Genomic DNA, 25,529 nt, shown 5'->3' with positions numbered 1-25,529 from the left:
TTCTGACTTTGTGGTTGCTTGCCAACACACCAAGTTCCGCCATACTTAGGCCATGCTAATGAAGTGCAGACCTCAGCCTGACTCACCAACCTTTCTTCTGGCTCAGATTTTATGCAAAAAGTGTTAACAGTTTTGTTCCAATCGTTATTCTAAAAGTAAATAACCAGCCTTTCCACAAATTTCAAGGAACTGAATAAATAGGTGCAATATATTAAGTTAAAGTCAGAGCCACAAAATTTCCAGAAATACTGTTTGAGTGGTGGCTTGTACCAAGAAAACACCACTAAACAGTTCTATTTATCATAATGTTCACAACAACCTAAGATGAAACAAACTGGGGGATGACTAAATAAATATGCACTGAAGTTGAAACATTCATGAAAAAAAGGTCACAAGATGCCTTATTAATAAATGAAGACAATTTATTACTTCAAGTGTTAATGGTAAAAAAAATTCAGCACAGCTGTTGCATTTAAAAAAGTGAAACTACAATTAAGTACTATGTTCTAGTTCAATAAACAGATGAACCCAATGTTCTTTAAAACAGTTAAGCATTATACAGTACATCTTATGAAGACCCGTAAATTAAAGAACTACTTCTTAAATTTAGAGATTAAAAAACTTCTGCATTCACAGCTTTAGCTTCTTTTTTCTCCCACGCCCATCAGGAGTGCCGTCCATTTTGCGCTTCTGTGCCTGCAAGGAAAGATTTTATAGTAAGTTCTTGTCATACAGAAAGGCTGTGAGCAAACAATGTGTTTCAAAACAAAGCAGATGAAGAAGATTGACACCCTGGCAGCTTTAAAATGTGACAAATTGCAAATGTGGCATATAGTAAAAATGCCTATCTTTGCTGCTGTTTTTCATTCTCCAAATCTGGAAAAGCACAATTTCACAGAGGTAAAAAGTGTATAAAAACAAGTAAGGATGTTATAAAGTTTCCTATTATGAAAAGGTATTTCTAAATGCCTGTTTAAATGCTCTGTGAACACGTCTAAGAAACTTAATAATCCATCACTATTAACCTTACTGATTTCTGCACATTGTCAAGTAAGTTGTGCTTCTAAGTTTTTTCTACAACAGTTCTAGGCAACAACCTGAACAAACGGAGGTAAGAAAGTGCATACAGGTGATGTTTTATTTACAAAACAGGCCGGCATATTGGCAATACCTTGAATTTAGTCAGCAAAAAGCACAGTCAAGCATATGTGCTGTTTTCCCATATCGAGCTCTAGAGGCCCATTTGTAAATAGATCTGTGGATGATTTAGCAGATTATATAAATCAAAATGCCAAACACATCCCTGATGTACTTACCAGGGGGAATCTATACAGTGTACCAACCCAGTGATCCAAAACGTAGCAAGTTTATCTCCTCCAAAGCATGTGAGGTACACTTAAGAACCTTTTTTCCTTTATTTGACATCCTCAACTGGACTAGCTGAACACTGACATGAATTGTAGGCAGCTTTTAACATTGCTCTCTAAGTTGTTGGTTTCAAGTAACTTTAGATATCACTTGTCCTAAACACTTGGGAAAACACTGTTTTCAAGTGAGCTTTTTCATGGAAATGGCTTTTAAATCTTACTGAAGATGGTTTTGGTCCACGTTTCTTCTTTTCTGCCTTTTCCTTTTCTTCCAGTTCCATGTTTTCTCTTTCAATGAGAGTGATTAAAGTATTACACCTCCTCTGCAGCTCCTGCATTACACAACATATTCAATCAGTACCTTAGGCAGCCACTTAATGTAAAAATCCTCTTTGAATATTAAAAATGCTGCTGAGTAGGTAAGTATTTCGCTGGATCTTGTCAGAGTAACAAAGAATTAAATGTTTCATGATACTTACTTACTGGCTGGCTTCACAAGGATGGATTTGATTGCAGATGTTTGCTTTGTAAAACACATTTATATTTAACTCAAATGGGAAAAGGGTACCTCAGAATTTTGAACTTCTCCTCCCATTTGCCATGGCTGCATTTGACACCCGTACAGTTGTCAGAAAGTTATAAACAGGTAAAGCCTTGTTCCCATGCACCTACCTCAGTATTTCAGCAGCAACTTAATTAGTTTAATATTGTGACAGGCATTCATGAACAAAAAAGAGATATATATATATATATATATATATAAATACCATTGCAGTTCTGGACTTGAGAAACCAGTCAAATCTGAATTGCGGCGAGTTTCGGATACATTGTCTTAATTCATCATAGACATTTTCTTTATCAAATCCTAGTTTGTGAAGCATACAGATTAGGAAGCGATCCTCCTCTTCAGTGTAATTCTTCCCTTTATTAGTACCATAGGATATTCTTAGTTGGTGGAAAGGGGCTTTATATCTCCCAATCTGAATAAAACAAATAAGACCACATAAAGGTAAGAAATAGGTCAGAATTAGCATGGAAGTCTTTTGTATAAAAGCAATAAATCACATGAGGACAGAAAACTAGATCTTTAAGGATCTCCCATGCTAAGTCTTCACAAGAAAATTACTGTAGGCTCAGGATGGTGCATTTATCAAAGCTATCTAAACTGGCAAATTCTGGTTTAGACAATAGACAGCCTTGTAATCTTTTGACTAATGGCAGACTTTCACTACACTTAAAAATAGGCAAGACTGGTCAGGATTCAAATGAAAACCATCCTTTTTAACACAAATCCTCAGGAACTGGTAAAATCAAGAGTAAGAGTAAAAATGTACATGAGAGTTAGCACATGGTTTGGTTGCCTTCTTGTTTATTGAGTCTGACACTTCCCTAGAAGACAACTAACTCAGCAACCTGAAGTGGGGAGAAAATTCCAATAAAGTGTCTTAATTAGCTATAAATCTCTTCACCAACCAAATACTACTTGGTGAAACACAAACAAGAACAAAAGCCTCCTCTGTTGGATTAGTCTTTTTCAAATGCTCTCTAATCTCATGTTTCCAACTCAGTCTTCCACTGTCTCTACCTGTTTCTACCTCTCTCCATTTCTCTCCACCTGTTTTCCTCTGTTTCTCTCTCCCCATCTCTCTACCCCTTTCTCTCCCCACCTACCTCTCTCCCTCTTTCTCCATTTCTCTCTCTCCATCTCTCTATCCCTCTCAATTTCTCTCTCCATCCCTCTATCCCCCCATTTCACCCCCTCTCTCCATCCCTCTCTCTCTGACTCCATCCCTCTCTTGCCATTTCTCTCTCTCTCTCTCCTCATTTCAGTTCCATGTGTCCAGAAGGAACTGTGCTCCTGCCCAAAGCCTGTCCTATGTGGAGTTTGCTACACATAGTACTGCACTGTGTGCTGTCATACAGAAGACTGTTACAAACACCAGGGTACACCATAGCTAAGGGTGTCACCACAGCACTTCCGTGGGATGGAAAAGCCATAGGAAGAAATAGCTGAGTGTTATGCAAAGAGGCCAATGTCATGCCCAAGAGGTCTTCATACATCAGCAGCACTGGCCAGACAGGGGTCCTGCATCTCCCCTCACCTGGCACCAGGAAAAAAAGCAGGAAACTGAGCAAACCCACCTTTGTATCGAGAGCCTTTTTTATGCTGATTCGTCTCTGAATTCTGGCTTCTCCTCTTTCAATCTGAGCCATGATCTTCTCTATGTCTTGGAGTTCATTGCACCTTTCCCAGAACACAGCTAAGAAAAGAACCAACTGCTTAGTTTCCTATCATGCATTGTAAAAGTCAGAGGTTTGACCTTAAAAAAGGATGTTAGCTGTTCCTTCCTTTTACCAGAGCTTACTGCTGTGTAAAAACACACATGCCTTTAGCTAGTTAGAAACCTTCCCTCTGGCTACCATGTGCTGCAGTATTACAAATGCTATTTTGAAGAGGGCAGATAGAGGAATCTTCAGTTTAAGTGAGGTACAATACAGGCTAGAAAGATTTTTGTGCATCAGTCTCCTCAAAGGAAAAAAAGCTTCTTCAAATGGAAACAGATGTAACAGAATACAGTTTTATCAAGAGAAGCAACTGAGTGCCTGAAGACAAGCAAGTGCCTAAAAGACAATTAGGTGTTTAAATAACAGGTTTTTTAGAAGAATTTTTCACATTTTCAACCTTTAGAAATGTAGTGCCAGGACTTTGTAGCTACACTACAATGGAAAAAAATCTCTTCTAATGAGAGGTAAGCAGCCAAGTAGACTCAGGTTACAAAACTAGTGGTCACTGTAGATTCAATCATGATATATTTACTGTGTTTTGCTCTCAAGGAGGAGGTAAAGGTTAACTTCTCATTAATGAATACAAGGAAAAGGGAAATCTCCCCAGCTAAGCAGTATTTCTCAGCATTTCCTTTTGCAAAAGTTAACAAGAACTGAAGACAGTGTTATGCAGTTAGATTCAGGATATAGTGAAGTGGCTCAGCAGGAGTTTACATGTGCATTTTAGTACAGCCTTAGTTATGCAGGCAGTAATGATGGTAAAAGACAGATCAGCAGATCCAAAATCCATGAATATAATTCTACTCCAAAAATCTAAACAGTAGTGTAAGAAATTCTTGAGCAGCAGTAGGACGTTACCATGTTCTCAGGCAGCTCAAATGAGCCAAGCAGAGTTAGATACTCTCAGAGCTGAGCACAGAATTAAGTTACCTGAATACTCAATGACTTCCTCTGGGGTTTTTCCTTCGACTTCTCGTGCTATATTTTCAATGTCATCACGGCCCCACTTCTCATTGGCTTTGATGAACTGGTTGAAATCTCTCTTATTCCAGTTAGTGAAGCCCTAGACATCAATCAAGAGGAAACATTGCACAGAGGTTCAGGATTTGTCCATCTCTGAATTTGATTCAACAGGCTTCTTGAAATTGCCTGTAACACTTCCATCATTCCACAGTGTTAAACCTTTTCTTCTACTGCAGTTTAACTTAGTAGAACTGTTTTTATACTGCAGTCACTGTAGTATCTGCATTTAAATGGACTAGTACTAGTTCTTTATTTACCTAGTAATTTCTGATAAGTTTTCAGCTGAAAAATTAATCCCCTCTTCCTAATAGTCTCTCAGTGGGATTGCTTTCTAAGAAACAAAAATTGCTCAAGTGAAACAAGCAGTGTGATGGCTTTTGTTTTGTCAAAAAGGCCCCCCAAGGCCCTCACAGGCACCCTCAGCCATTGCACCTGGTCACTCTCCCTCAGAAGGACTGAAGCCATCTTGTGCCGCTGATGCTCAGCAGGGGCACAAGTAGCACTGCTGAAGTCATGAACCAAAGTAGGTTCATTTCATATTACCAGTAACTTTTACAAGTAGCGGGAAGTAGCAAGTTCTGCCAGCCATGTTGTGATTTAGCCACAGCTTACTGGACTGTACTGATTCCTGACCTCTGTGATTCTGGTGTCTCCACAGTGAGCTGTTCCAGCTCATTACTACGCAAGCAAGAAATCCTGTCCTGTAATTCCGATCCCCTGCCAAAATACAATGTGTAAATACAATATGCAAATAAGGCATATCAGGCATTCACCTGTTTTAAATTATTTAAATATACACGCTTCCTAATTATATACCTATTCAGCTCTTTTACTGAGGGGAACTATCCACTACCAGATGTAGTTCAGGAAAACTGACTGTTCAGACTCCTAGATTCATTTCCATGTGGGTGTGAAACTGAGACAGAAGATGTGCTTTAAATAAAGTGGAATGCAGCACACTCAGCTCTGCAGCCATTCTGCAAGGTCCCATGGAAAGACATCACAGTCTACAGGCAATGACAGACTAGGATTCAGGAGAATCCAAGTGCACTGACTTGGTGCACATTCCTCAAAGATATCCTATGACATAGGCCTATGACAAACCTAATGCTAGAAACTCTTTTTTCAGTCAGAACCAAAATTTGCATCAGTGACCAAGAAATGTTCCCATAACACTGTGAAACACAAAACAAGGTTCAGCTGATTTCAGTCTCACTGAAGACTCAACAATACCTGGGTTAGAAGTTTCTCTTTTTCTTCTAGTTCTTCATCATTAAGAGGTTCAGCCTCATCAATCTTAAGCTGCTCTTCCTTTTGTGCTTGGGCTGCATTTGGGAGATCAGGATTACGAGGTACCTGAAAGGTTTTGCACTTTGTAAAACTGAAATAATTTTTCACAGATAATTACTAATTGTCACCTTTCTGTTAATATAACCTAATAATTTCTACAGCTGAACATAATTTTATTCCATTTAAATTACTGTGAAAGTCTGGAAAAGTACATATTCTCTTACTGTTGCATTAAACTGTTCCATTGTGAGAATTTAGAGAATCACACAGAAGGGACTGGACCTTAAAGATCATCTCTTTTCCAGCTCCCCTTCTATGGGCAGGGACACCTTCTACTAAGACAAGACTGCTCAAAGCCTCGTCCAACCTGGTCTTGAACACTTCCAGGCAAGTGGAATGTGGGTCATCCACAGCTTCTCTGGGCAAATTGTGCCAGTGCCTAACCACTCTTACAGTGAAGAATTCCCTTCCAATATCCAACCTAAACCTGCCCTCTGTCAGTTTAAAGCCATTCCCTTGTAAAAAGTGCCTCTTCAGCTTTCCTGTAAGCCCCTTCTAGGTACTGAAAGGCTGCAATCAGGTTGCTCTAGAACCTTTTCTTGTCTAGACTGAACAATCCCAACTCTCAGCCTTTCCCCTTAAGAGAGGTACTCCATCCCTCTGGTTGAAGAAATTGTTCAGTTACCTTGTAACCAATTGTTTTCCTGTAGTAGAGAATCTCTTTTTCCAATAGTTCAAACAGGCGAGGAGGAAAAAACTGGAAGTCCTGTACATTTGGCTGTTTTGGAGGCCGTGGAGCCTGAAACACAAAGTTTGCACTTGCTCTCTTTCACATCCAGAATCTGCTTTCTTGTAAGAAGTGATTTAAGTTTATGAGCAAACAAAAAGCACTATTGTTACAAAAATGCACTGTCTTAACTTGGGGAAAAGAAGTCAGACCATGCAAGACACACCAACTACCACAAAGAATTCTAAAAGCAGAAGAGCAGGGAGAGAAGGGGAAGAGAGGTCTTTTGGGAGGAGGAGGCTGGTGAAAAAGTCAGGAAAATTTACAGCTGCTTAAATAAGAACCAGAACAAAACTTGATCTTAGCCTCCCTAACATCTTACAAGTTTCATACTGTTCTTATTTTTTCTCCAGATGTTTGTCTCAAGTCATTCTTAATTTTTTTCTAAATTTAAATAGTCTCTTCACTTTATAAAAGTGAACAGAGCAGTTTTTATGACTAAAGACCTATTTGTTGCTTACAGCTTTAGTCATTTACCATGCAGATTTTAAAAATCTATTTCTTTTGATTAGTCAACTCACCTTGGGTGCTTTGGGTTCACTGACTCGAAGAGCCTCTCTGAAGTAAGCATCCACAGCATAATTCGCTTTTCTTTCTCTTTTAGGTGGTTCAATCCACTCTGTAAATGCCAACTATAAAAACAAAACCCATCACACCCAAAAACAAAAATTAAGTCTTACAAGATCATCAGACCAGATACAAGTTTTACATAAAATTAGATCTACATCTACTTCATTATAAGTGTTATAAGTGTTTTTATTTAAACTATTTTCATAGATGACACTGTATTTTACCCAATACCTCTTAAATAAGTATGATTAAAACATGCAATTCAGTGCATTCCTCCAAAAGAAACTTAAAACATTACCTTCTGTTTTTCTCTGTAGTCTTCCCCTTCAAAATTATACACGCTAGATTCAGTATCCATAGTAAAATTCCTAAGGGAGCTTTCACCCATCTTTGAAAGTTTTTCGTTCATTTCCGCAGTCTTGGACAGGGGATACAGAAAAGAACAGTAGCCATTTGGATGGTATTTCATTATTTAACATCTCATTCCCAGATAGAACGGGAGCCACTTTGGAAGGCACGTCATTACTAAACACCTCATTCCAGAAAGGAGTCACTCTGAAAGGTACTTCATTTTAAAACATCCCATTGCCAGAAAGAAGAGGAGCCATTCTGGAAGGTACTTGATTATAAAACATCTTATTGACAGCATCAGAATAAACAAACACGACTGAGTAACACAAAAATCCTCTACAGCAAAACCCCTTTTCTCTCCAGCTTGGAACCAAGTTATCATCCAGAGACTCACTATCTTGCCATCACATTTAAATCTACAGGTGAGCTTCCCCTTTTCAAACCTTCTCACCTTCTTTGCCCCTCTTTCCAAAATGTGATCAATATCTTCATCTGTAATCTCACTATCCTTTGAGGCAAACACGTGTGTTGCTCCATGTCTGATCATTTGCAGCATTTCATCCTTTCCAAGTTTATTCAGGTTTTGATCCACCAATCTCCCTAAAGATAAAAACGCTTGAGGATAGCAACTCACTAAAGAGTTTATGTTATGGAAGGAGCAATACAGGGTTTTTCTCCCCCTTATATTTCCAAATACATGCTACATATTACTGATTCCAAGCAAGTCAGCTAAGGTTACCTTACTTTTCTCCATCTATTAGAAAGAGGAAAGGCATTCATTTCCCCAGTTTAAAGAAGAAACTGAATGACTTAAAAAGCCAAATCTGACTATATGCCACTAGGGAGGTAAGCAAAAAGTTAGTGAGGAAATGCCTACTCCTACCATAAAACAAATTTTCAAGTGGATGAGGCTGTTGCACACTCTCTTCAGAGTTCACATGAGGCAAAAGCAACATTCCCACTTGTTCTTACTGGCTGACTGCACCATGGTTTACAACGGGAGAAGAAGGGAATTTCATCCTTCATGTACTTGCCTTGCTGGATGACGATGGAATCCAGGCGCAGTTTCATTTCCGCGCGCTCCACTATCCTTTCCTCCACAGTGTTGTCTGTGATGAACCTGAACACCCGGACAGTCTTGGTCTGGCCAATTCTGTGCGCTCGATCCTGCCCAAAACAGGAACAAAAAATTCAACACTTGCCTTCCAGCATGACTACATAATTAGGTTTAAGATTTTCCTTATTTCCAGCACAAGAATTTACAAAACAGAACAGCTCAGGTTACTTAAATGTTTACAGCTATCCATGGCTACCCAAGATATTACATTTTTATCCACACTGCAAGTCTGTTTTTTTTTTTTTTTCAATAACATTAACAGTGAGTCTGTCCCTATGTCATAGCTAAAAAGTAGCAGGTTTTGGGGTTTTTCGTTAAATCACACAGGGGAGAAGACTTGGATGCTTCTGACCTTAAGCAACCTTCCATAGAATCAAAGCATGAAGAAATCATCTCTATGTTGACCAAAAGCTGCCTTTCTCAAAAACCCTTCAGCAGTGCCATAAATAGTTCAAGAAAAATACAATACCATGCCTCTCCTGACTAGTGAAACATGAACCACTGTGAGAATCAGAATTCTCAAAATACACCTGTAGTAGTAGCTGGTACTGCCTCACTTGAGCTATTAGACACCAGTTCCATCATTGTTTTGAAGCAATTTTTGCTAGAGTAACAAACCACTGACAGTTTTTAGATAGCTTTGCTTTCTTAGGTGGTCACTAATGTCCTTGACATGTATCCAGGATGGAGATGCATCCAAACGTACTTAAAAAAACCTCTAAAGATAATTGCTAAAATGAGATTCTTCTATTACCATCACCATAAAAGCAGTTTTTGAAAAGTTTAATTCAACTCTTCTTTATCTCATTTTCAAGATCGCAGGAATAACAGTGCAAACACATTCCCCTCCACTCCCCACAACAGTAAAGCTTTAAAGCTTTATAGTTTTGGGATTAACAGCCTAGACTTAATACATTTTTACTTACTCAAGTAGGCTATTTGTGTTAAACAATACTAAGAGGTGTAGCATACACCCAGCATTTTCCACTGCATAAAATACTGTATAACCCAAATGTACTAAGGACTAATGGTTCCACACAGTGGAAGCTGCACTTGAGCTGAAAATTAGTCTTACAAATCCTATTCCTGTGCTAAAATGGGAAAATACCAATTTATTTTGGAAGTACACATTCCTAGCAAAGTTCTGTGAGAAAAAGAAAAAAACCCCCAAAATTTCCATCTGAAATCTTACCATAGCCTGGAGGTCTACTTGTGGATTCCAGTCTGAATCATAGAGAATTACAACATCAGCAGTAGCCAGATTGATTCCAAGACCTCCTGCTCGTGTACTCAACATGAACACAAATTTTGAGCTGTCAGGATCATTGAATGCATTAATGGAAGCCTAAATAAATGAAAATAACATATCAGTTAAATAAAATGTTTTACAAGTAGTATTTTTACATGAATACAATCCTTAAAATTGTAAATACCTGTCGCTCATTGTGAGGAGTTTGTCCATCCAGTCTGCAATATTCGTAATTCCTCCACATACAGTAGTCTTCCAAAATATCTAGGACTCTTGTCATCTGACTGAAGATTAGAACCCTTGAGCCTGTTTGGGTAAAAAGGTTTCTTATGCTTTCACCAAAATGTAAGATTAAACAAACTCTCCAAGTCTGCACTATCAGAAAAGGAAGGAGGGCAATTCCATGTACTAAGAAGAAAAGTAGTTCGAATTTCAGACCCCAAACTACAATGCAGGGCTGCAGCTGCTGCTGCCACAGCACATCCATGCCATGGGACACATTTGTCTTACTCTGATATGTCACTGTCTAATTAATGGCTGGCTTTTCCCTTTCGTTTTGTGTTGTACTCCTTAAGAAAAAGTTCCCAGACACAGCAGAATAAGATGGCAACACAAATAGAAAAACATCATCAAGTACAAATAATAAAATTTTGAAGTATTTGTTTGTTTTGGATTTAAGATCTCTAGAAATAAAGTGAATTCTTCTTAAGTACTTGTCAGTTTACTTACCTGCCAAGAACAACTTAAACAAAAAAAAAGTAAATGTTCAGTATTTGATGCACACACACTCATTTCCAGTCTACTGGAGAAAGTAAAACACAGGATATAACAAAGTTTCTAATTCTTTTTGTCCTTTGGATTCAAGGGTTAATAATACTGAACTGTCTTGTTTAAGATGATAATTTGATTTGAGACCAGTCCAGTATTAATTACAACACCTCACCAATAAACTTGATAACAGGAAGAAACCAAGTTCAAAAAAGCACAGTAACCACTAAATTGTTTGGTTTTTAGTCTTGAGTTACACGGCCACAGCTGCTTGGATGATATCTAGATACAAAGTACAGTTTACTTTTACACTACAGAAGGCTGAGGTTTGGACATGGTTTTTTTTTCTGCAAAGTGTCCCCACTCACAAACTTAGCTCAAACTTCTTTAGCAAAGTTACTACTGTAACCATACTCAAAAAAATAGTGAGTTAAAAATTTATTCCAGTGTCAAAAATTCTGTGGCAAGTGAGTTTTACAGTAATCCATTTCAAAACTTTGTCGCTACTATCAAATAACTTTAAAACAACTCAAGAGTTCCCCCATGTCTGAATGTTTATAGAATACACAGAAAAACCTCAGGTACTGTTCAAAATCACATCCAGCAAGAAAGACCAACATTTCACACAGGATTTGACTTGAACTCTGTACGAGGACTCTGAATCTGAAATGGTCCTTCATGGCAAATCAAAGATGTGGCTAAAATACTACATAATTATATTTCAAATAGCTAATAATACTAAGAAAGAAAACCTAAAGCCCTGATCAAATGATGTTTTTATAATCTCAACTAAGCTGGGATGAAAAAATGGGGAAAAAAAAAAAAAAGAAATCAAAACACTTCAGCACAAAAAGCCATAACAGACTATTGATCCAAGCTGGTGTCATACTAGAAACCAACAATAATCCTGGCTAAAGTCTGCTGCTTTTTCCTCAGAATACACAAAAACATCACTGAACCAAGAAACTCTCAAAACCCCGGAAAGGAGGTGCATACCTTGTTCTTTCAACTTCGGTAGCAATTTGTCCAGAACTACCATTTTGCCACTGTTAGTGACCAAATGCATGTCTGTTGTGTAAGGTGGGCCAGGCTCTGCTCCATCGAAGAGGTAAGGGTGATTGCAGCACTTCCGCAGCTGCATCAGGATGTTCAGCAGCCTCATCTTGTCCAGCTTCCCAGCTGAGTTCAGGATATCTATATCCTTCATCAAGATTCGGGTATACCTACAGCAAGGAAAGCAAAAAACCCCTTGTGTTCACTCTAAAATGAAGCTGGGGGATGATTTATAAGCTGCATCTTTTGCTGGTGCAGTGGGAGGAGGAGGAAAGGTTTGAATGGTTGTAAGCCAGGAAAAGTCTATGGGAGACAGAACCTGCCCTCAGCATCATGGCAACCTTGCACATGGTTTGGGTGTCATTCTTTTGCCTCTGGGCAAGTCAGAAATGCAGCAGAGTCACAGAATCTATCGGGTTGGAAGAGAACTCTGAGATCATCAGTTCCAACATTAGGTTAAACACCACCAAGCACTGGGTGCCACATCCAGCTTTTTCTTAAATACCTCCAGAGATGGTGAACCCACCACCTGTCTGAGCAGTCTATTCCAATGCTTGACAACCCTTTCCATTAAGAGATTCCTCCTAATGTCTGACTTGAACCTCCCTTGGTGTAGTTTGAGGCCAATTCCTCTTGTCCTGCAGCCTGGGAGAAGAGGCTGATGGCCCCCTCGGCTGCACCCTCCAATTGAGGAGTTGTGCAGAACCAAAAAGTTCCTCCTGAGCCTCCTTTTCTTTAAGCAAGAAGTTAAGCAAGTTTTCTTAAGTCTTTAGGCAATAAATATTGTCAAAAGCTCACCCCACTCTTTATTTAATCAGGTAAATCTCCCTGACATGCATGGCTCTGTCGTAGCAGTGTCACAAAGAAATAGGTATAAATTGGAAGTACACCAGAGAGAAAAAATCGAGTTCCACACAACCTTCAAGCCACAGACAGCACATTCCTTCTGAGCCTTAACCACAGCCCAGTCAAGCACATGCATTAATTACCATTCTCGCTGCATTTTGCTGAGGCCCACATAAATTTTAACTTCCTTCTTCGGGGGCAAGCTTTTCTCCACATCAGCCTTGATGCGACGGAGAAGGAATGGTCGCAGCACCTGAAAGAGGTTCACCATTAAATGCATTTTGGAAACTGAAACACCGATCAGGTCAATGGATGAATCAAAGAGCAGATATTCTTTATCACAGATACAAGACCTATTATTAGACAATCTGAAGAAAAAAAGCAACCTATATGGAGAAATTATTTGCTATAGATGCAAGATTGCTATAGATTGCAAGACTCAAAGATTCAAGGTCAAAATGACCTTTTATATGGTTCTGTGTCCTTTGACTTAATTTTGCTTGACTGAAAATTTGTGGAATAATCTCTCTCATGCTAATAGTCTATCATAAGAATCATTAGAAGAACTGTTTGGGATTTAACTTAGGTAAATGTAACACTTGTACAAAAGGCAAAAGGACTCACCATATGAAGGCGCTCCACCAGTTTTTGATCCCCTAGACAGTTGTTGGTATCAAACCACGAATCAAAATCCTGTATCAACAAAATCATCGGTTTATAAGAGGCTTCCTTTCAAGGTGCAATAGCATCACAATGGTGAACAAATACAACTCTCATATAGCCAGAAAGCAAAAGAACAAATTACCTTATTTGGCCTGTTTTACAAAAAGCTTTATAACACAAACATTTCTAACCCAATCTATCACTTATCAGTCACTGACACCACTAACTATACATATCCAGGTCTACTTTCAAATCGGGAAAACCAGCAAAATTAATTTGATTAGCAGAAATGAAGACTTACTTCAGCTGAGTTAAAGACATCTGGCAAAAGGAAGTTGAGAAGTGCCCAGAGTTCATGTAAATTGTTCTGAAGTGGAGTTCCAGTTAATAGCAGCCGGTTGGTAGTCTTGAATTCCCTTACAATTTCTGATAACTGAAGGACATTGAGACATGACCAAGTATAAAACATTACTAGTCCCCATACCACCACCTAAATAACCCACACAAATCTCTTTTTCAGTGTGAAATAAATTACCTTTGATTTTTCATTTTTAATCCTGTGGGCCTCATCTATAACAAGGTATCTCCAGTTGAACTTTTTGAATACTGACTTCTCTTTGATAAGCATTTCATATGATGTTACACAGACATCCCATTCTCCAGGCAGCAACACATCCCTTACAAAGGCAGCCTAGATAACAAATGACAGCTGGTTACTGAGGCTTTGTCAAATTTAAACCAAAAAGAACACAGCAACACTGTTACAATTTTCCTGTTTAAAGTCTCCTGAAGGCAATGTCCTGCCTTCATAAAAGGAGACTGCAAATCTTTGAACAAGAAATTATGAACATAAAAGTGATGAAGCACTATCTGGGCAACACACACATGAATTCTAAGCTGGTTATACTCCAAGTAGGCAGCATTGTAGGTCTTAAACCACTACAAGTCCAAGTAACGTCCCTCCCCAGGAAGGAAAGGGAAAGGCCAGCAAGATCACATGCTGGATTTACACAGGAACACACAGGAAAAACTACCATATCCAAACTTACTCGCTGGTCTTTGTCACCAATCAAACAAACTGCTCGAAGTGTTGGTACCCATCTCTTGAATTCATTCATCCAGTTCTGCAGAGTGGACTTAGGAACTAACACCATGTGAGGTCCAGGAATGTTTCTGTAGTGTTTCATATAGCCAAGAAGAGAAATTGTTTGCAGTGTCTTCCCAAGACCCTGTAAGACACATTAATGTGTTAGAAAAAAGAAAACAGAAGCCTGAATGAATGAGGGAGATACAAAAAGGGTATCAAAACCTTGGTTAGGAAAAGCTCGGAGGGCTTCCCCCATTTCATTATAACAAAGTAGCAAGAGTATCACTTTGAAACCTTATGAAGTTAGAATTTTGTCTTGCCTTTCAAGTAAGACAACTTGTTAAAAGGACAAGGAAACATTATTTCCTAAAACTTTATTTTGTAGACTATGGTGTACTCAGGATATTTAGAGGTCAAACTTTAAAAATTTGACTTAGGTATTCTCTTAAACTTGACATAAAGTGAATAAATTAAGAACCCTTAGGAATTTTTAATTTATTCAGTTACTTGAGTATTAATATTAGTAACACTGTGACCACAGCATTATATATTGTCATATAAGCAGTCATATTTTGTATATATTATGTTATTAATGTTTCATAATTGTGGATACATTCTAATTAATTTTTAAAAGGAGGCTTCCACAGGCCAGAAATGACATCAGGTCCTGTGAGGAAAGAGCCAAACAAGTGTAAAAAAATGCATAACTCAAAGAAGGAAACAAATACTGAGAGTCTGGTATAACACAGTATCTTCAACATATAATTTTAACTAAAACAAAAGTTTTAGTTATGAGGAAGAACTGAAAAAACAGATCATTCCTATACTTTAAGTAATTCAAAAATATTATTCAAATGCATGGGAATTAAAAACCCCAAACGCCATCAACAAAAGTAATTTCTGTTTCTAAAATTTGAGTCTTTCTCTTCAAAATAACCAAAATGCACCAGGTACAAGATGTGGAAAAGTGTTTATTGGCTGTGTGAAATGCGTTAATAACTTCAAAACAATTAATACCTAAGAAAAAACAAAAAAATATTTAATAATAATATTTAATCTCTTTAACACAAAATGGATATTGGAATACCACAAATCCAAGGGCTCAAAAGGTGTTTTTTGCTAAAACAACCCTCTCCACTTAGCCAAAAAAAAAAATCCTCTATTCAAAAGCATGTATGTTTAAAAAGACCTTGATGTATTTAAAAGTGTAGCATGTTGCTAAACAGTAATTTAAACTCTTTTGTCTCTAACTTATCTTTAAGTTTTATTACACAGAAGTGACAAGATACAGGAAATGCAATACACTGAAATTAATTAGATTTTAGACTTTTGTTTCTTCTTTTCTGCTGAAAAAAAAAAGAGATGAAAAAGAGATACATCTAAAATTATTTAGGGGACAAAAACACCTGCCTTTGGAACTACTACAACTTCTTCCGCATTCATCCCTTATCTTTAGGGGAAAAAGAATAACAAACAAGCAGAAGCTGCTATGGCCAGTGCCAACTGAAATGCCCATGGTCATGATGTATGAGAAATTTTAACACAGCTCTTTAGGTACATCTATCTTTGCATCATTTTTCCAAGAAAATTCCCACTGCTGTAGTTGTTCTATGGACATCAGTCCATAGAGGATACTCATATCCTAATATCTATATATGGCCCTAACAACAGGAAGTGTTTCCACATTTGATGCTCTTTTCATATATGACACTCTCCTCACAAGGGCAGCTGAAGAATAGCATAACAAAACACCTCAAATTTAGAAAGAAAACCGAGGACATGTCATTCTGTGGAACAACTCCCCTCCACCAACTTCATGTTCCTAAAGGTTGACAGATTCCCTTTCCATATGACTATTTTTGAAACCTGCCTGCATGATTTATTTAAATTAAAATACCTTTGACACTTTTAAAATTAGTGACTTTAAACACAGTAGAAAAATAAGAATGGCAAATTATATATTGCATTTTGTGTTATTAAAACTCTCATATATATATATATACACACACTGCTGGACTAAAATGGCATTGTATTGCATGTGTTCTTAAGTGATCCTAAACACAGGCTCTGTGCATACCATTTCATCTGCCAGGATGCCATTGATGCCATTTTCATACAGAGAAATGAGCCAGTTCAGCCCTCGGATCTGGTAATCACGCAGCTTTCCCCATTTCACATCTAAAAGACATCAAAGAATAGATTAACAGATACACAAAAACTTCCGGAAAGAACTTCACCTGTTGGCTGCTAACTGACAGTGATTATCAAAGCTACAGAACAAAATCAAGTAGTAAATTCAAGGACAATGTAGAGTGGAGACAGCAACACATTCATTTTGTTGCTGCAAGTTGCTGCAAGTTGCTTTGTTCTCTGCAAGGACCCAAAGCACACAGAAATTCTAAATCCATCATCACTGTCAAAATCAGAACACAGTCAAACATTAAAACAACAGAATACCATGAAATGAATTGGAAGCTGTTAGGTGCTTTATATCAGAATATAGGTTACGTGTGTAAAAATAACAAGATGACAAACTTAAAAACTCTTTCCTCTTAAGTGAAACATAGCAACTGGATTTCTAAGGGACAAGACTCACTGGATTACCTTTCCAGCCAGAATGAAATCAGCAGTTCCTCAATAATACATCTGGTACCATTAGCTCAGTGCTGGATTTTTTTCCTCCCTCTCCTGTCCCACCAAATTATTTCACTATCCTTTGAAGGTATGCAAATCAAGTTCATTTTAAACATTTTGAAGAAAAAGAACAGGGGCAAAAAAAAATAATAAAGAAAACACACATGATGGAGATTCTTCAAATCGAGTGCAGACATTTGTTGTCTTGGAGCTTTCTGTTAACAGCTCCTCATCTTCTTCCTGCTCTGTTCTACGGTGCCGATAGCTGGAAAAGTCCAAGAAAGTAGTAAGTTTGTGGGCAAACTGAAAAGACATCAAATTGCTGCAAAATTAAATCTAATGTATATTAATGTATATGTTACAATACAGAATGCAAACACCCAAATAAATTTCTAGCAAAATTCTTCACTACAATTCATGTTTGGCAGGCTCAAATATCAGCCCAAAGTGACTGGACAGGGATTAACATATGTATCAGTACTGGCCTTTAACTACAAGACAGGGAACAACACTGCATTAAGTCCTGCTGCACCTGCCAAACACTGCAACCACACGAGCTGCGATGAAGGCAACCCACATTTCTGGACTTAGAATTTTCAAGCTGCCTGCAAGGTGTTGCATAGTGATGATCTCCATGAGCTCTTACAATTTAGAGTCATGACTGCCTTACTTTTCTGCCCCTGCTTTTCTTCATGCTGGAAAGCATCAACACAAATCTCTTGTAAGTCCTTGAATTAAGCAATCATCAACTTACAGATGGGCAGTTGAAAAAAAAGGCACAGACACAGGACAAAAGCTTAGCAAGTTCAACTTCCACTTTTAAAGTACAATAAAATCTTATTTATAGTATGTGTCATCACTCACTCGCCAGCTGACAGTAAATTCTGTTTCTCATCCTTTTTTATTCGTGGACGTCCAGGTTTCATTTTTAAAGGTGAAGTTGGAGTTTTTTGAGCAGCAGGCTGAATGAAATGAGCAAAGAGCTCAGTCTGCTTCAACAGATACTCAAATCTGTTTGCTCTGTCTGTTTGCTGGTGACAAAGGAAAATTAAATGGAACAAGTATGAGACATTCCAGTATGCATTAATTCAAAAGAAAAAGCAAACAAATACTTTGTCAATATACATTCACATTACTTTATACACATCACTCCAACACCAAAGAAGAGATGAGTAACATCAATATACCTCATGCTGACAGATTCAATACTTTTTTGTGGGGCCAGGGCTCATCTTTGCTACACAGCAAGATCAAAGCTCTGAGACAGACCTGTGGCCAAGACTAAAACCTGACTTTGGCACAAAGATTGCCCCAGTCTCACTAGATAAGGCCAGACTCCCTTTAACAACTTTCTTCAATCAAAAGTGATAGTCCCACTCCCAAGAAATTTCCCCCCACGCATCACGCACAGGATTCTTCATTGTACTAATTCACTTGTAACCAAACTGGCAACAACTGCTCCCTACTGGTGACCTGCCTGCTCAGTGAGACACAGCACCTCCCTGGGCTGTCAGATAAGCAACAGAGCTGGCATCAAAGGGGACAGTGACATAGCCACAAGGCAGAACATCTGTTTGTAGCAGAGACCTTAGATATGCTCAGGCTAACTCATCAGGCTGCCCCCTTTGATAGGAGTTGCTGTTTCTGCTGTGCAAGAAAAATGACAGCAGACAATATTAGTATCTGAAAGGTTCAGCTTCATTGAGATAGGTTCCATTTGGAATCAACACACCCTGCCAAGGCCACACCAAAACTCTGAACTGAGAAACAAGCCAAAGCCAGCTTCAAGGCCAACAGTAACCACTCTGACATTCTGCCACCTGCCACAGCATAACCTGGTATTTAGCAACTTGTAGCACAGCTACAGGAAGTCAGTTTTCTTAGTAAAACGGAACGTATGTTCCAGGCCTCTGCAAGAGCAATGTGAGTGTTTTCCTCCTTAGTGTGAGCAGATCCTGCACTATGGAAGAGACATGAAGACAAAGTATTAAAGAGACCACAAAAGGGATCTCAATGTACCACAGAGGACACAGACTCACTCTAAGGGTATTTTAAGCTTGAATGACACAGCTACAATTCACATCCACTAAACTGAAGTTTTCCTGTCTATTCTTCCTAGGTTTTGTTTCTTTACTTTGCAAGTTTCTGAGGTTTAAACCAGGTAAGATCTCACTATCATCTAAATTTCTGACCCTTACTTTTAAGGTTTTTTTTTTTTTACTGGCTGTACAAAACAGAAGTAGAAGAGATGCAGACTGCATTGCAGAAGGTTCCTCATTCTAAAATTTAAGTAAAGAATCTTCTGCAAGTTTTGGCCCTGCACACACATCCCCACACTTCCTTTCACTGCACTTGAGGATGTTCTTTTAAGGGACTAACAAACATTATCTCTTTTAGACAGCACACAGAAAAGACCAGGCTGTATTCTGCAACCCTGAGCTATCCTTACACCAACAGAGATGCACTTCCCATTTTCTTTTTCAATTGCCCTTGTTATTGTGTCTGTCTAGAGACTAAAGGAGACAATTCCAAGTTCATTTCCTTCAGTGTGCCACAAAGTAGCACAAAGAAATATGCAGAAGATGACAGGGTTATTTTCAGTGGAAAGAAGAAATAACACAGGAAGCAGCAAATTATAAGAATCAGTTTCACTTTCCTATGAAGAAATTTCACATGGAGTCACAGACACTGGAATTACAAACAGGAAGAAAGGCAAACAGGCAGCAACTGAGAAAGAAACTGCAATGAGATGGTGAGGAACGGGTGACTCCATCTCTTCCATTACAAAAGCGATGAAAAAATAAAAAACCATGAAAAAACCAAATTTTCTCCTTTCTAACCTGTGAATCACAGAATCAGCACTCATTTTCAAAAACCTTAGGACCCTAATTAAAGCTTCACAAAGAGATTCCAGAGAATCTTTCCATTTCTGACTGAGAAGCTGAATGCTCACCTCTTTATAATCCCCCTTGCCTACAGGATGGACTGCTCTACAGGTAACTTTAAAGTGCTGGGAAGGAGAATGGTCCCAGGAGTGTTCTTCTGAATATTTTTTGTTTCAAGTTACTTATATATTTTTTAATACCTAGACAAATCTTCATAAATCCGTTTAAGATATTTCAAACAAGCAAATAGAAAACTCAAATCTATTTTAAATAAGTGCACAAGTACTGAATAGCTGTACACAGTGACAAATATTACATACCATTTTCTCTTCATATGTAGGATCTGTTTCCTGGATTTCTTTTTGCTTTGCCAAAGATGCATCATCAAAAGACTCCTGAGATGAAAAAGAATTAAGAAGAAATATTTCTGAAAAAGGGAAGATACCTATTTAAAGGAGAACAAGCTTGTTTCACATTGCATCAAAGCAGCAAAAGCAGGCTGTAGCACCTGATGTGGACAGATAGCAGTCAGCTCTCTCTTATTTGCTATACAATTACCTGGAGATGGATTGAAGACCCCTGCCACGGGGTGAGGGACAGAGCAGGGTCTCTGTAATCTGATTTAGCTCCATCATTAAGGCATGACATCAATGTGAATGGGGGAGACAGCTGTGGTCCAGGAGATCAGCATGCCACTTCTAGGGTGCTGAAACAACCCCTCATGAAGCTGGCTCTGAGGTGGACTGTGAAAGCACTAGCTCCAGGCCTGAAGTGAGGGTAATTTCAAGGTTTTTGCCAGATCACCCCAATCCCTCATCACTCTGTATTAAAGGAACAAATCTAAAGAAGATTCCACCCTGCATTTTTGTCCTGAAAGCTGAGGAGGAGTTTAGGAAACTGTATTTTTCTCCTGTGCAGTTTATTAAATTAAATAATGTTCATCACCCATGGCACTACTAAGAACAGTAAAACCAGCTGGCTGGGAGAGGGCAGTCCTCCCTCACTGCCTTCCTGCCACATCCTTAACATACTGCCTTCAATTACTCTTTTGGATCAGGGCTTTTTTATCCTTGTCTCTTCTGTCATTAGGTTAACCCTTTCCACATCATCTCCCATAAGCATTTTCATCTTCTGTTGTTAAAACTAAAAGCAGTGAGATGATCCTTCCCAGACAAACAATGCTAAGGTAACATATTACAACACAACTCTTGAAAGGGTGAGAAAATGAAACAAATGAGATGCTTTCAAGTGTTTATTAACCATCTGTTTAACTGAGCCAAGTAAGAATGGGGCTAAATTCAATCTTTATTGGCAAATATAGAACAAAGGAAGAGGAAAAGTAAGAAACAAATGAAACAAAGGCTGGAAAGAAACAGGATGTTTGTCAGTGGGTATTTCCCCTGGCAGGTGAGGCACATGGAAACAGAAAAATCCTAACACAAATGTTTAATTCACTAGGTCAAAATATAAAGAATTAAGCATAAGAAGTCATAACCAAATTCTCTTACTCATCCCTCACCGGACTGAGCCAACACCCAGTGAGCACAAGCAGAGGACGGTTGGAACTTCTGTTCACAATTCCCCTTTCTCCCACAATGCCTAACCTGGAAAGCACAGCACGGCCATCTGAGCTCATCATCTGCTGCACAGATGACAAAACCCTGCAATTCAGCTGGAGACCAGGGAAAGCAGTCCTTCAAATGCTCACGGCTCCCAGGCATCCCAACTCAAACTTCACTGTATGCCAGGAAATCCCTTCCCAAGGTAAAAAAGGAAGGGACTTGGCAGCACAGAGAGCCCTGGCACACAAGCGCCTCGAGAGCACGCGTTCCTCAGCCCGCACACGCTAAACTCCAGCCTGGAACTGCCCTATTTCTGCAGGCTCGAGCAAGATTTATTTTCCACAGTGCTATGGCTACTTGTTCACCCGAAAAACACGGCATTTGCAAATTTATTTAGAACAAGTAGGCTGAGCAGCCCAGCGTGACTCAGGGTGCAAAATACCCGGCGCTGAAAGCAGGACCGACCAGTTTCCTGCTATCATTAAAGAAACAATGCTGCGACAGAATTAGCATCTCCAGGCAATCACTTCCAGCCCCCTGAAATTTCTGGAATATACGCACCTGTTGTCAAAACAACCCCTCCCACAACCCTCACACCGTCTTCCTCCCCCTCTAAAGGGAAAAAAAAAAAAAAAAAAAAAAAAGAAAGAAGAAAAAAAAGTTTTGAAGCACTTCAGCAGACAAACATGGGCCATGCTTTTTTAGACGCCGGGCTGGCTCGCCGCTGGAGCAGGAAGCGCAGAGGCTGGGCAGGGTCTCGGGGAGGCAGGAGCAGACAGACAGACAGACAGACAGACAGACAGCCTGCGGGTGCGCGGGGGCTCCCGCGGCCCCGCGTGTAAAACGAGCGAGCGGCGTGACCCGGCCGCAGCGCCTCCCTCCCCGCGGCCCGGGGCAGGACGAGCGCGGCCCCCGGGCCCCCCGCGCGGCGGGGAGGGGGCAGCAGGGCCGGGAGGCCCCCGGACACCGGCACCGCGCTCCCGGCCGGAGGGAGGGCAGGCGGGAGGGCGGCGGGGCAGAGCGCGGCCCGGCTCTGCCCGGGGCGGCCCCGCGGCCGCTCCTCCATTGTCTCCCGCGGCCCCACGCGGCCGGGGCGTCCCACCTGCCGCCGGGGGAGCGGGGGGTCCCCGCCGGGCCGAGCCCACTCACCTCCATCTTGATGTCGCCCCCGGCCAGGCCGGCGGCGCAGGGCGGCCCCGCGGCCTCGCCGGCGTTGGCGCCCGGTGGCAGCGGCGGCGCGGGCGGCTCGTCCGGGTGCGGCGGCAGCGGCGGCTGCCCGGCGGACATGATCCCCGCCGCGAGGAAACGGCGCTCCGCCGAGCCTCGGGCTGGCGTCCGGCGGGCTCGGCGCGGGCGGCAGCCGGGATCCCGGCGGAGCAGGAGGAGGAGGAAGAGGCGGCGGGCTGCGGTTCCCGGCTCCCGGAGGGAGGGAAGGAGGGAAGGAGGGAGGGAGGGAGCGAGGCCCGGCCCGGCCCGTCCCGGCGGGTGCCGCCAAGCAGCGCGCAAGCCGCGCCGCGCGCCCGCGCTCGCGAGACTTCGCCCCGCCCGCCCCGCGCGCGGCGCCGCCGGTGGGGGCGCTCCCGGAGCGCCGGGATCCGCCGGGATCCGCCGGGATCCGCCGGGATCCCCGCCAGACTGCGGGCCCTGAGGCCGGGCAGGCAGCCGGAATCGCCTCGGTAAGCGCGCAGTCCTCACCTCCCCGTTATTTAGGGCCACATCGGGTGCAATGTGGGCAGGCATCGCGTAAGGATATTCCGGGTTGGAAGGGAATATCCAGCCAGGCTCCTCGGGTCCCGCTCCTGGCCCTGCGCAGGGCACAGGACGGGCCCAGGAGTCACAGCCCGCGCCTGTCAGCATTGCTCAAAGTGCCCGCTTTCCTGGGGAGCCTGTCCCAGTGCAGGCCCGGCCTCCCTCTGGGGAAAGGATTTTATCCTGACATCCAACCCTGAAAAATGCTTAGCATATGATTGGCTTTTCGCAGATATTAAAATTGATGTTATATGTTAGAAAGTTATGAAAAATTAATGTTGTATGTTAGAAAGTTATGCTGTATTAATCCTTTTAAGTAGTGTGTTAAATATAGTTTTAGGCTACAACACAACGTTAAAATAGAAACTATGTGATGTAAGATACTTTTCTGACTAGCTCAAGGAATGGATGAGATAATCAAGAAATTCTTCACACACAGATGACAGCAACAAGAAACTAAAATCCCAGAGAGAAGAATTATTGCCTCCTTATTCAGGAAGAACCAGGCTTCTTCCACCTCCTTTCAGACTCCACGGAACCAAATGATTATTTACAAGATGAAGGGTGGGAGTCCACAATAAACAGAAAAATCCCTAGTTTGAAAGGAATGTTTGCATCATGTGTGAGATATATGAATATGTAACAGGCTATTGCTTTTAAGGGTTAATCTTTTGTTAGCGGACATGCTTTTTTTAGGAAAGCATCCGAACATTCACAATTTTCTGCTTTTTTATTGTTCTTTATTGTCCTATCGCTGGTTGTCCGAATTCTTATTGCTGTAACTTGTATTATTATTTTTATAACCATTTTATTACTATTAAACTTCTAAAATTTTAAGACAAGGGATTGGTGTTTTTCACAAACCTAGATTTTCCCAGCACAACTTCAGGCCGTTCCCTTGGGAATGTTCCCTCTGTCACCACAGAGAAGAGCTCAGTGCCTGCCCCACCTCTTCCCCTCAGTCTGTCACTGCAGTGGGGTCTCCCCTCAGGCTCCTGCAGGCTGAACAGGATAGTGTAGGGATAAAATGTTTCCAGAACCTTGGGAAAATGTTAGGCTTTACTGGATCGTGCAAAACTGCACCTGTATAATCATTTAATGACCATAATAAATGACATGATTGTTATATGATAAATTATGTCATTGTTAAATGCAATGATTGTTTAATAATAGGATATAATGATTGTTTAATCGTAACAAGCATAATGAGAAACTATGTTTGGGGCGTTTGATGGAAATTACAAAATCCATGTTTGGATGAAATCAATGTATACAATAGAACGATATAAGTTTAATGTTACAGGTAATAAATTATAAAGCGGAATTAATAATCAAAAAATAGGTTTTTCATCACTTGGGTGTCTCCTGGGCTGTCCCAGGAAAGGGCCCATCTCCACACAGAGGCACATCTCGTTTGTTAATTGGGTCTTTCTTTCTGCTGCCATCTGTGGTTTTGCAGTTTGTGGAGCAACCTTTCCCTGGCTGCGGCTTGTGCTTTGAAAACTTTAAGAATTTTTTTGACGAGCACAACTTATTTAATGTATATTTTACATAAGCATGAATTATTCCATAACATATATTACATTTAATAATTAATATGTAGTTATATAATGACAAGGGTATGAAAACGTGTTCATGTCGGAGCCAGATTTGGGTCTGTACCCCTGACACCCAGAGCTCTTCAGTAAAAGCACCTGCATGTAATCATTCCGTGGTTATGTGTTCCTGAACACTAACACACAGACCAGGCGATCTCAGTCACTCCTCACACAGCTTCCCCTCCAGGGAATTCCTCTTCACAGCCCTCCAGGAAAGGCTCAGGAATCACCCAGGAGGTGAAGCCATGCCCTGGCTGGAGCCCAGCAGCAGTCCCCTTCCCCTCTGGCATCTCCAGGCAGGAGCAGCAGGGGCTGTGCTTAAAGCAGGTGCCAGCAGTGTGCTAAAGGCAGCTTCAGGGTGCTGCATGGGCTCCTCATCTCTCCATGAACTTGAACATCCACGGAAGGGTGTCACACGGAGCCGCCCTCTCGAGTCCCCTCACTCGGGTTGGTGGAGCCAGACGGAGTTTGTAGGTACAGAAGTTCAGTTTTGTAACCCCCTGAATACAACAGCAGTGTCTGCTCCCAGCCTGAAGCATCGTGGGCTGCAGCCCCCTGCTTTAAGGTGTGATTGAGCACCTCTACATCTGCTCTGCCTTTTGCTCATGGGAGGAGTGCACCTCCTCACTGATAACCTGTCAGGT

General features: G+C 40.8%; 1 protein-coding gene and 2 long non-coding RNA genes across 4 annotated transcripts; 2 read left to right on the top strand and 1 right to left on the bottom strand.

Moving 5' to 3' along the window:
• Positions 1 to 401: 401 nt before the first annotated feature.
• SMARCA5 (SWI/SNF related, matrix associated, actin dependent regulator of chromatin, subfamily a, member 5) lies at positions 402 to 23,348 on the bottom strand. Its single transcript, XM_064416589.1, has 24 exons — positions 22,688 to 23,348; positions 20,297 to 20,371; positions 17,956 to 18,122; positions 17,256 to 17,356; positions 16,535 to 16,635; positions 14,420 to 14,599; positions 13,906 to 14,061; positions 13,672 to 13,803; positions 13,332 to 13,400; positions 12,851 to 12,960; positions 11,805 to 12,031; positions 10,225 to 10,346; positions 9,984 to 10,136; positions 8,705 to 8,841; positions 8,126 to 8,270; positions 7,622 to 7,741; positions 7,275 to 7,385; positions 6,652 to 6,765; positions 5,910 to 6,032; positions 4,584 to 4,716; positions 3,510 to 3,628; positions 2,135 to 2,347; positions 1,589 to 1,699; positions 402 to 696 (listed from the first exon to the last, which is right to left on the bottom strand). The coding sequence occupies exons 1-24, from the start codon at positions 23,276 to 23,278 to the stop codon at positions 631 to 633; spliced, it is 3,576 nt and encodes a 1,191-aa protein (XP_064272659.1). The 5' UTR covers positions 23,279 to 23,348; the 3' UTR covers positions 402 to 630.
• Positions 18,135 to 22,545, top strand: LOC135298736 (uncharacterized). Of its 2 annotated transcripts, none has more exons than XR_010360773.1 (3): positions 18,135 to 19,014; positions 19,211 to 19,252; positions 19,602 to 22,545. It is a non-coding gene; the product is annotated as an uncharacterized LOC135298736 (long non-coding RNA). The 2 variants fall into 2 exon arrangements; XR_010360774.1 differs by having other exon boundaries at positions 19,489 to 22,545.
• On the top strand, positions 23,091 to 24,991 carry LOC135298735 (uncharacterized). Its single transcript, XR_010360772.1, has 2 exons — positions 23,091 to 23,214; positions 23,684 to 24,991. It is a non-coding gene; the product is annotated as an uncharacterized LOC135298735 (long non-coding RNA).
• Positions 24,992 to 25,529: the final 538 nt, after the last annotated feature.

The sequence above is a fragment of the Passer domesticus genome, chromosome 4 (genome assembly GCF_036417665.1).
Source record: "Passer domesticus isolate bPasDom1 chromosome 4, bPasDom1.hap1, whole genome shotgun sequence".
Classification (NCBI taxonomy): Eukaryota; Metazoa; Chordata; class Aves; order Passeriformes; family Passeridae; genus Passer; species Passer domesticus.
The sequence above is the reverse complement of the archived record's forward strand: the minus strand, read 5'-3'. Positions and strand labels throughout refer to the sequence as shown.

Coding starts and splice junctions, on each gene's coding strand:
- SMARCA5 (XM_064416589.1), bottom strand. CDS start 23,278: ATGCCTGCCCACATTGCACCCGATGTGGCCCTAAATAACGGGGAGGTG. Junction 7,386..7,621: donor ACTACAGAGAAAAACAGAAG/GTAATGTTTTAA, acceptor TTGTTTTTATAG/TTGGCATTTACAGAGTGGAT. Junction 3,629..4,583: donor GGAAGTCATTGAGTATTCAG/GTAACTTAATTC, acceptor TTCTTTTCTTAG/CTGTGTTCTGGGAAAGGTGC.